The following is a 10,691-nucleotide window of genomic DNA, read 5'->3' as shown; positions in this document are numbered from 1 at the left end:
ATAAGTGAAATATTGTTAGAAAATTTTGTTGACTAGTTTTCTAAAATCTTATAAACTGCTGTAAATAATTTCTGTATTTTTGTGATATTTTTCATGACTTTATTTTGTAAATAAAATGTTTAAAATCATGAACCAATAACATAATAATTGAATTCATTAACAATCCTAAATTCTTTTATTTTAATTGAATAACACAAAACTTTTAATGATTTTATAAAAGTCTGAATTCAATAACATAAATTTGTTAAGATTTTAAATGTCTTTTACAGAATTTAACAAAATTTTGATCTAATAACAACAGATTGTACATAACATTTAAAATATTTAAAAGTCTATTTAAATCTCAAACCAATAACCCCACATAGAATGGATGAAGAAAAAAGACGTTTATTTTGTGTCACAATCTTACTATATAACCAACCAAATTATATTATTTTTGATGTTGGCTAAAAGTATATATTTTTCTCCTTCCGTCCATTAATCACCACCACATCTTCTAGATTTACTGCACGGTGTGGTTTATATATAGTTTACAACACTGTAAAGAATATGAATCATAGATTCGACGAAAATAAACATTCTGATAGTAAATAGATGAAATTCATATTTTTCAAAAGGAATATAATGATGAAATTATCTATATTTACATTTTTTTTAAGTATATTTTGGGTTCTACCTTTTTGATTTTGCTTATTTAAATTTTAGTCCCTACAAAATTTCACTAAAAGCAATAAGTAAAATATGGTAAATTGACAAAATCGATTTTTTTATAGAAACTAATTAATTCTACCTAACTTCCTTATTAATAACAAATTTGTTTTCCATATATGTGTCCCAAAATAAAAATAAAAAAATCAATCATTAAATTGTATACACTGAAAAATAAACAATCAGTTAAATTAAATAATTATATATTAAACAAAACAATGATAGTATTTTAAATAAATACAAAATATTATTCTGATTAATTATACATTATACAAACAGTTATATTTCATAATTTTAGTGTTTTATCCTGATAAAATTATAATACTTTAAGAATAATTGTATCACCGCTTAAATATAAAAAATACTAAAAATATATAATTTTATTAGTACATTAAATACCGTTAAAATCAAACTTTATTATAAATAAAATTAAATAATTGTCCCGTGATAAATCCTAATGAAGTAGTAAAGAAGAAGATAACTTAAACAATGGAACACGATATGGTTTGATTGAAAAGATAACGCTCATGGTTCTGTCGGACGATACAGTGAAATCACAATTATGCTCAATCTTTATGCAATTAATGGATGTACGTTTAACGATTGAAATTAAAAAACAATGACATCATTAAGATGCTTCTCAAATTAAAGAGGAAAATATCCCATATCACCATTTTTTGCGGCTTATTTTTTATTTTTTACACCAATTTGGGACTAATAAAAACCAACATTTTCTTGTTATTAATTACTCCCTCTGTTTCATATTAAGTGTCATTTTAGACTGGAAATTTTGTTTCAAAATAAGTGTCACTTTGTATTTCCAATGTAAATGTCTGGTAAATTTTCTAATTTTATCTCTACTGATTTAATGTATTGACCAATTGAAAAAATTGTATAATATATTAATAAGGGGTAAAATAGAAAATTCAATGATTTTCTTAATATGTGTGAGAAATCCTAAAATGACACTTAATATGAAACATAGGGAGTATTGATGAGCATGATACGATAATTAATTAGAACTGATCTACATATTTGCATGTCCCTAAGTTGTACACTTTGCAAGAAAGATCATTAAATAGAACTGATCACATACTTTAAATATGGGGGTATTTGCATGTTCCCAAGTTGTACACTTTGCAATAAAGATCATTAAATAGAACTGATTTATATACTTTAAATATGGTGATATTTGCATGTCCCCAAGTTGTACACTTTGCAATAAAGATCATTTCATCAGTTTTGTGTGTTTAACAGTTTACTACTTTTTTTTTTGTCAAACCAACAGCTTACTACATGTTTAGTAGATTTGGAGATATCTAGCAGGTTGAGCATATCACTATTGGGCAAAAAAACCAAAAATGATATAGTAAAAGGAGTTAAAAGTGGTGTGCCAAAAGTTAAAGCAAAGATTTCTTAAGAGATTCTAAACAATCTACATACTATATGTGAATGATCAATATATCACATGTATTATAAAAAGCCTAAATTTTAGCACATATATATATGTAAGACAAAAAAAATCTAACAGTTTCTTTTAACTAATGACAACCTTCACTTCATTGCACACGACATCGTTTTCCTTCTGTAGATCATCAATCTTATCATCACCACTGTTTCTCTCCTCTCTGCTTTTGCCCCACAACACACAGTAGAGACCTATAATCAACAATATTCCACCTAAGATGCTACAAAACCATATACACATGTATAAGTTAATTTGTTGAATAGATCAGAAAAATGAATATATATATTAAAGAAGATTATTGTAGAACCTTCCAAGACTGATGATCTCGCATAAGAGAATTGCTGAAGAGAGGAGAGTGAAGAGGAGAGATAATGGAGTGAACATTGATAAGAAGACAGGTCCCCTCTTCTCTATAACCCATGACTGCAAATAATATGCTACGCCTGTTACAATGAACCCCTGCATATAATGTGACGTTTATATTAATTAATATAAGATTTTTTTATTTATGACATACTAATATAAATTATGTAATGAATTAGAGGTAATTACGCAGTAAATGACTGCAACGAGTCTTAGGTTCCAACCAAGCTTCCATGCTGAGATATCTCTCTCGAAAGCAATTGCGATGACAAAGGATTGAATCGAACTCAAGAGGCAATGAAGTGTTGTAAAGTATAGCTTTGAAGGGTAGACCTTTAACACACGACCCTGTTTGTAAATACGCTACAACTAATTAAAAATAGCATAATATCCAACATAATCAAAAATAATATAAATAAAACTCTTAAACGTAGGGTTAACATTGGCGAATACTCAACTCTTCGGCATGCATATAAAGTAATTTCAATGGGATAATGTATAACACACTCTGAAAAGATAGAAAGATACCTGTAAAACGAGCCAAAGACCCCATAAAATGTTGGAGGCGACCATGAGGACACATCCTTTGAGCCACGAGGTGGAACCGGTTTTGGAGTGTTCATCCCGGTGAAGATGTTCTTGGCCGTGATAGAGGTGATGGCATAAAGGTAATTTCAGTAGTGGACCTTTGTAAAGAGCTAAGGTAATGACCCCACCCATGCACACAGTAATCCCTAGAAGCTTTGCTGTTCCTTGTATGCTCTTAACCTTAAGCCTCTCCATTCTTTAATTTAATACAAAATCTTAGAAAGACTACTTAGGTATTAATGAAAACGTGTCAAATTAACATATATTGTAATTAAGTATATACCCAAATAAGAGAGCCAAGAAGAAAGTGATGGCCGGAAGGGAAGCTGTTGTGGCGGCGGCTAAAGTCGCCGACGTGTATGATAATGCGATACCGTTTAAGTCCAAGCTCAATGTCACACTGAAATCCCAACATAGATAAAGTTTAACAGATAAGTTCAACATAGATAGATACCGTTAGTACGTATAGTATATAACATTTGATTGTATTTTTGCCTGTTCGCGTATTTGTTTATACCTTATGTTTTATGAACTTTCTTCAAATACTTTTAAATGTTTTTTCCTTAAAAACACACAATACTACAATAGTGTAAACGCATAAAGAATAAAGTTTTTCCAATTCGCTTTTGTTAGTACAATTTTCGAAGAATAATGATAAGAAAATTACTGTTATCTTTTTAACAAAAAAAAAAAAAAATACTGTTATCTTTAAATGTCAATTACATTTTCTAGTCTTTCAAAGAAAAAGAAAAAAAAAACACATTTTATCAATAATATACAAGAAAACGCAATATATGTGTAATACATACTACTATGGATCTTTATGTTTCGCTTTGTATATTTTCACAATTTAAAATGATGCACCGTGTAAAAACAAACAAAATTTGGTTTTTTTTTTTAATAACGTTAAGCAGAAATAAATCATTAAACTCTATATACGGAAACAAAAATCTGGAAGCAAGTGAATTAAAATGTACTTGTAGCAGACATACCCAAATAAAGAGAGCATGAAGATCTTGATGAAGGTCACAAATGAAAGAGGTGGAGCACTTTTCCTAAAGGAAGAAATAAAGAGAGAATACGATGAACATACATAGAAAATTTACAAAAAATAATTATGGTGCGTATATTAGTACATATACACACAGAATAGAGAGAGAGAGAGAGAGAGAGAGAGAGAGAGAGAGAGAGAGAGAGAGAGAGAGAGAGAGAGAGAGAGAGAGAGAGAGAGAGAGAGAGAGAGTAGTATATAGATATGTACCGCTCGAAGAAGAAAGCAAGAGGAGCCAAGAAGATGGTAGCAAAAGCTTGACGATAGAAAACGAAGACGAAAGTATTCATTCCACCATTGAAGACGGCTTTGGAGATCAAGAACATGATTGTATATATAACTTGTATTATAGTCACCATCATATATGGTTTCTTCGACTCCATGTCCATCGATCGATTTGATGATCTTTGGTTTGAATTCTTGGAGATATATAATTGGGTTACTGTTTGTAATGTCCTTCTCTTTCTTTCTTTTTTCTGAATTTAGTGTTCGTCTTTTGGGTTAGAATAAGAAACGAAGTGTGTATTATACTATTATATATAAGTACAGACACAAGCACGCAGCAATTTGATTTTTATTACGGTTGTGTTTCAAAGTAATGGAATAAACATTTTAAAGTACGTAACTAAGAGTGGATGAAGAAAAAAGAGACAATTATTTTGTGTCACAATCTCACTATACCAACCAAATTATATTATTTTTAATGTTGACTGAAAGTATATATATTTTCTCCTTCCGGCCACTAATCACCACACCTTCTAGATTTACTGCACGGTAAAGTTTACAACACTGTGAATGCGAATCATAGGTTCGACGAAAATAATTAAATAAACATTGATTAGTAAAATGATAAAAGCATATTTTTCAAGAAACGAATATAATGATGAAATCATTAAGAAAAAAAGGATAACTTTAATAATGAAACACGTAAATTAATATAATAAGTTTTTTTTTGCTGTTGTTAATGTGAACATAATGGTTTGATTGAAAAAGATAACGCTCATGGTTCTGTTGGATTTACTAATTACACAATACAGTGAAATCACAATTATGCTCAATCGTTATGCAATTATTATGTTCGTTTAACGATTAAAATTAAAAATCAATTACGTCAGCTTTGCATAGTTGATTTATGTAAAAGACTTTACTTTTTAGCCGTATAGTAAAACCTATAGTAAACTTGCTCAACTATATATAGTTTAATCGAATTCCTCTTGTTCCACTCCCACTCAAACCAAACAGTCATATCTAGCATCTGATTGAAAATATAGCTAGCGTGTTCTCTTACATCACCGCCTTTACCTGGACCGGTTCGTGAAACATGTGCAGTGTGTAAAGTAACACGTTCATTAAAAACAAAAAAAAAAAAGGAAGTTCATTATTGATTTGTCAAAAAGAGGTTCAAAATTGATACGTGATTTGATTGGTTAGTTAGATAAATAATTCATGCACTTGACGACTAGTTGAGAAATTAATTTAGGAACAGTTCAAGTTTGATGATGCTTTTTGTGCCTACTGATAATTGAATACTATCTGGTTTTCTAGACTTAGTCATGACCCATAACATGAAGCCTAACGAAAAATAAGCTGTCCCTTGGGAGAGATCCGATAGTACTCAATATCTTAGTATAAAGGTAGGAGAATCAATTTTTTTTTTTAAAGAAACCGTAAAAGTCAGAAAACAAAAATAAAAGGACCAATGAGTTTTGGTGACCCATAGACATGTGGTTGTAACGTATAGAAAACAAAAGTAGATGGTGATTGTACAACCCGCATACGTCCAGGTCATCACGAGTTATATGGCCATGCAAAACTAATCTGATTAATCCATATATTATTACTTCATAAAGTTTTAGCTTTTCTTGACCCCTTTTTCCCCTTTCTTAAGAAAATCCACATTTTATTAATTTTGGTGTCTAAATATAGCATGTGCTGATGGGTCGTTGAAACCAACATTAAAAACCTGGAAAACCTAAAACTCCACATTTTATTTTCCTAAGTTGTTGGCCTGGAAATATGCATATGGTCTATAATTTATTTCTTAGGGATTTCTTTTTCACTAACCAAATAATGATTGGCTGATTGTATTTGTAATGATAAAAATCTCATAATCAGAACAATCCACGAAACTATATCTCACGTACGGGACCTTTCCGAAGGGGTCGGCCGGCGCCATCGATATAAACATGCATTGAATACTACGTTTACTTGTTTGTCAATATTATTAGTCTTCTTCTTTTTTTTTTTCTTTTGATAAGGACTTTCAATTCAAATGACGATTACAAGCTATGACAGAGCAGGGGCAGACCTATTAAGAAAGATGGTGGGTCAGCTGACCTGGTTAAATTGATTAAATAGGTGTTTTTATATGTAATTGTATAAAATTTCACTAGCGCAGTTGGTTAATAACTACAGTAATGACCTCTCATTTCCGAGTTCGAGCCCCCAATATAACCTAAAATTTTTGGGTCCGCCCCTGTGATAGAGTAATACAGATTTTCAAAGATATTAGAAGATATCAAGTTTGAAGCCTAATATCTTTGAAAATCTGTATTCAACGTTAACATACATGTTTCCGGTCGTTAAATAAATATTGAAGACTAATGATGTTCTCATGATCTCATCTCTCTCATCTTGACTACGCAAGTGTTCTCTTTAAGCTCTTTCCCGTTTACTACATTAGTCTTCTTCTTTCTTTAATATAGTAAATGTTTTCGGTCGTTAATTAAATTTTAAAATACAATTAAAAAAAAAAAAAGGAAAAGCCACTTGCATCAATAACAGACGTATCAGTATCATCTCCTGATCATCTTAAGCAATACTCTTTCGTTTTTATACCTTTAATTATATGATTATATCAGTAGTTAAAAGATAAAATAAAAAAGTAACCTTAATGTTTAATAAACATACTGTATGACCCAATAATGAGATGAATGATGAATTCAAGGAATATACGCATCTCCGATCTTTTTCTTCCTCAACATATTATAAAGCGAAAGCCTACCGTCTCAAAAAAAGAAATAGACAGACGAAAGAAGAAAAAGCAAAACAAATCATGGTTTGGTCAAAACAATGAGGCAATACTCACAAAGCTCCAACGTCTACTTCACAAATTTCCAACGTTTGCATTAAACTTTCTACACCGGCACACACAAAGCTCCTCCAATATCCTAAAGTGAATGAACACGTCTCTCCCTTTATCGTAATTTAATTGGGCCAAAACGAGTTAGGTAAACGGACTCGAAATGGGCTTCACAGACCAAAGCCCATAGTGAGTCACGAATCACGTGATATGCACGTGAGTATGGGTTTTAGTCAGGCGCTTTCTCTGTTCTTCATCTTTCCCCTCAGCTCAATGAAAAAACTCATCTCCGCCATTACAATCACACATGAAACCTCTCCTCTTTCTACTCGTTTCCTGACCTAATCATGCAATACGGGTCTTTCAAACCACTCTTCCTCCGCCTCGCAGCTTCCTCTTTCACCTCCGTCGTCGAGCTGCCGCCATTACCGCATCGAGCGATCTCTTTACTGGTCGCGAGATTCTTCTCTTCTTATAACTCCGGCGTCGGTCATTTTACTTCTACGAGACGACCTCAATACGACGAGGAGTCACGGAGTGTTAGGGTTCCGGTATGGTGGGATTTCGAAAACTGCCATTTGCCGGCAGGTGCGACGAGTGTCTTCAAATTGTCTCAAACCATCACATCCGCCGTTAGAAACATCGGAATCAAAGGACCTATCAACATCACAGCCTTCGGAGACTTAATCCAGCTCTCTAGAACTAACCAAGAAGCTCTCTCCGCTACTGGAATCACTCTCACTCATGTTCCTCAAGGTCATCTCTATGCAAAAGCTTACTTTTTTTAACTGATTGGGAAAGAAAAAAAAACCTAAACTTTTTTTTTGTAATGTGATGTGAATTCACAGGTGGGAAGAACAGTACGGATAGATCTTTGATTACAGATCTAATGTGTTGGGTTAGTCAGAATCCACCTCCTGCTCATCTCTTCTTAATCTCTAGCGATAGTGATTTCGCCACTGTGTTACATAGGTTGAGGATGAGTAATTACAACATTTTGCTTGCGGGAAACGAAGAAGCTACGCCTGGTGTGTTGTGTAGTGCTGCTTCCATTATGTGGGATTGGGATGCTTTAGTTAGAGGGAAATACACAGCATGTAAACACTTTAACCAGCCACCTGATGGTCCTTTTAATTCTTGGTATGGTCACTATAGAACTCCTCTTCTTGACCCATTTGCCACTACCAACAGCAGTCAAGTAGTATCTTTTACTAGTTTGAAAACCGTAGAGTTGCTTGAAGCGAATTCGGGTTCTTGTAAGGCATGTCGTCGTATCCCGAAAGAAGTTGTTAAGCAGATTGGTTTGATATTGAGTTGGTATCCTAAGGGAGCACCAATTACTGAACTACGTGAGCAGCTGCGTAAGAGGAAAGTATCTCTAGATAGAGACTTTTATGGATACAAGAGTTTTTCGAGGTTTCTGTTATCTATGCCAAAGATCTTACAGGTTGTTCCGGTGGGGGATGGTATGTTTTTAATTCATGCTGCTGTTAACCAAGATATGGATATCAAAGCCTCATCGCCGAAGTTAAGTAGCGAGAATCCCAAAGATTTTAGTGTTGAAAAGATGTGTCAGAAGATGAAACAGAATGATGAAGACGTGAAAGAGGAATCTCAATCACAAGAGAGTTCTCAAGAGCCTGTTTCTGTAATTAGGCAGGTGGATGTTAAGGCAAAAGACGAATCCATGAAACAAAACCAGCTAGTTTATACTGCTGTTGATGATGTTTCTTCTTCTGACGAAAAAGACGGATTTTGTAAGAAGCTAAATAGACTATGGTTTGGCTCACCTGAAATGGAGTTAGAGCATCTCCAAGCAAAGAAACATATTTCTGGAAATGGAGACGAAGGGAAAGGAGTCGTTGGTGAAGGAAAAGTGGTGGATAAGGACTTAGAATCTCGAACTGCAGAATCTGCTGAGGAGGTAAAAGACACTAAAGTAGGCAACGAGAAATCTAAGAGTCCGGGGCTTGTGATTCGACTTGTAAAGAGATTCAAGTCTTTTTGGGGAAGCAATGCAGACGTTAGCAATGCAGCAGCAACTACACCTCATCAAGTAAATGACATTTTTGCAGAAGATTTTTTTTGGAAAGATGTTCAGTCTTTCATTAATTCTCCAAGAGGGTTCGTCCTTGTTTCTCACTCAATCTCAAGGTTCTTATTCTTCTCTTTTCCCTTAGCAATGTTTCTGCATTAGCTTTTCAGGGAAAGATAATAGTCAATTAACGGCCACTTTCTTTGTTTTATTACTTTGTTCAGAGAAGCGTTGTCTAAGAATCTGAAGGACGAAGGACCTTCATCTCTCAAACCTCTCGATGTATCCAAAATGCTTGATTTAGTATCTCTGTTAATATCAGAGAAGGAATGGATAAAAGAGAATCCTTCTGATGCTCTACCTTTTAGAGTAACTAGGTTCATCGAGAAAAGCTTTTGTGTTAGCAGCAATATACCTGCTACGGATGGATTGAGATCGATATTTGTGAATATGTCAAAATCAATGTGTGACGAAGAAGAAGATGGTGAGAAAACTCCCAAGAACATTGGTATGAGCCAGAGACCTAAAGAAAGATCGAGAAGCCAGGTGATTGCGGATTGTCATAAGCTGGTAAAGAAGATAACAGAGGAGAACCCTGGTGGGTATAACATGAGTAACTTGAAGAAAGACTTTTTGGACAGATTTGGATACCGTTTAGAATATCATAACCTCGGTTATCCGAAGCTACAGTCTTTGATACAAATGATGCCTGAGGCTAGGATTGAATCAGGATACATTGTTCCTTCGTCAACCCCGGTTCCATATGAATCTGATTCATCATCATTCGAAGATCTTGGTCCAGTTTCCAAGAAGACTCATAAGAGTGAGCCATCTGATTATGATGACTCAGAGACGGAGGATGAAGCTTCTTTAGAAAAGAGTGGCGATGGAAGGAAGAAAGAAAAAGATGGAACAAATAACGATTTGTTCCAAATTTTGGGTTCTTGGGACACTGACAAGAAGCAGAAGAAACCTACAGAGACTTTTGGTGAAGATAAGCTTGTTGAAGGAATATTGATTAGCTTGAGAAAGAAACCATCATGCGAGTCTAAGATTCAAAATTGAACAAGTTTGTTTTAACCGGTGGCTAAAGATTCAGGTTTCTAGATTATAACTTAGTTGGTTAGTAGTGTTGGTTTAGCTGGTTTTGTCCATTACGATTTGGACACATTCGATTATGATTTTATAGGATTATATTAGACCTTTTTGAGTAAAAATAAAAAAACGCCATGTATTTGCAACGTACTCTCAAAGGTCACAGCAGCAGGACCGGGAACGATCAGAGCAGCAACAGAGTCTGCTAAATCTAACCCGGATGGTTACCAAAATATTTCGATGCGTCATGGTGATCGCATTGACGTACATATTTCCCTACAATATCATTTTAATATTAATT

General features: G+C 33.6%; 2 protein-coding genes across 3 annotated transcripts; one reads left to right on the top strand and one right to left on the bottom strand.

The window, feature by feature from the left end:
• Window positions 1-2,050: 2,050 nt before the first annotated feature.
• On the bottom strand, window positions 2,051-4,874 carry LOC104743469 (WAT1-related protein At5g64700). The gene is made up of 7 exons (XM_010464549.3): window positions 4,389-4,874; window positions 4,120-4,182; window positions 3,411-3,527; window positions 3,068-3,323; window positions 2,729-2,887; window positions 2,484-2,635; window positions 2,051-2,396 (listed from the first exon to the last, which is right to left on the bottom strand). The coding sequence occupies exons 1-7, from the start codon at window positions 4,565-4,567 to the stop codon at window positions 2,246-2,248; spliced, it is 1,077 nt and encodes a 358-aa protein (XP_010462851.2). The 5' UTR covers window positions 4,568-4,874; the 3' UTR covers window positions 2,051-2,245.
• Window positions 4,875-7,499: 2,625 nt separating this feature from the next.
• LOC104743447 (uncharacterized) lies at window positions 7,500-10,406 on the top strand. Of its 2 annotated transcripts, XM_087492545.1 has the most exons (4): window positions 7,500-8,016; window positions 8,109-8,158; window positions 8,233-9,414; window positions 9,520-10,406. In XM_087492545.1, the coding sequence occupies exons 3-4, from the start codon at window positions 8,240-8,242 to the stop codon at window positions 10,358-10,360; spliced, it is 2,016 nt and encodes a 671-aa protein (XP_087348671.1). In that variant the 5' UTR covers window positions 7,500-8,016; window positions 8,109-8,158; window positions 8,233-8,239; the 3' UTR covers window positions 10,361-10,406. The 2 variants fall into 2 exon arrangements, with proteins under 2 accessions (XP_087348671.1, XP_010462833.1); XM_010464531.2 differs by having other exon boundaries at window positions 7,505-8,016; window positions 8,109-9,414.
• The last annotated feature ends 285 nt before the right edge of the window (window positions 10,407-10,691 follow it).

The sequence above is a fragment of the Camelina sativa genome, chromosome 2 (genome assembly GCF_030686135.1).
Source record: "Camelina sativa cultivar CO46 ecotype springtype chromosome 2, ASM3068613v1".
Lineage (NCBI taxonomy): Eukaryota > Viridiplantae > Streptophyta > Magnoliopsida > Brassicales > Brassicaceae > Camelina > Camelina sativa.
The sequence above is the reverse complement of the archived record's forward strand: the minus strand, read 5'-3'. Positions and strand labels throughout refer to the sequence as shown.

What these genes read in the sequence shown, in the direction of transcription:
- LOC104743469 (XM_010464549.3), bottom strand. Translation starts at nt 4,567, where the DNA reads ATGGACATGGAGTCGAAGAAACCATATATGATGGTGACTATAATACAA. An exon ending in TCGTTGCAGTCATTTACTGC is followed by an intron (nt 2,636 to 2,728) that starts GTAATTACCTCT and finishes CATTATATGCAG; the next exon opens with GGGTTCATTGTAACAGGCGT. An exon ending in GAGATCATCAGTCTTGGAAG is followed by an intron (nt 2,397 to 2,483) that starts GTTCTACAATAA and finishes ATGGTTTTGTAG; the next exon opens with CATCTTAGGTGGAATATTGT.
- LOC104743447 (XM_010464531.2), top strand. Translation starts at nt 7,608, where the DNA reads ATGCAATACGGGTCTTTCAAACCACTCTTCCTCCGCCTCGCAGCTTCC. An exon ending in TCTCACTCATGTTCCTCAAG is followed by an intron (nt 8,017 to 8,108) that starts GTCATCTCTATG and finishes GTGAATTCACAG; the next exon opens with GTGGGAAGAACAGTACGGAT. An exon ending in GTTTCTCACTCAATCTCAAG is followed by an intron (nt 9,415 to 9,519) that starts GTTCTTATTCTT and finishes TACTTTGTTCAG; the next exon opens with AGAAGCGTTGTCTAAGAATC.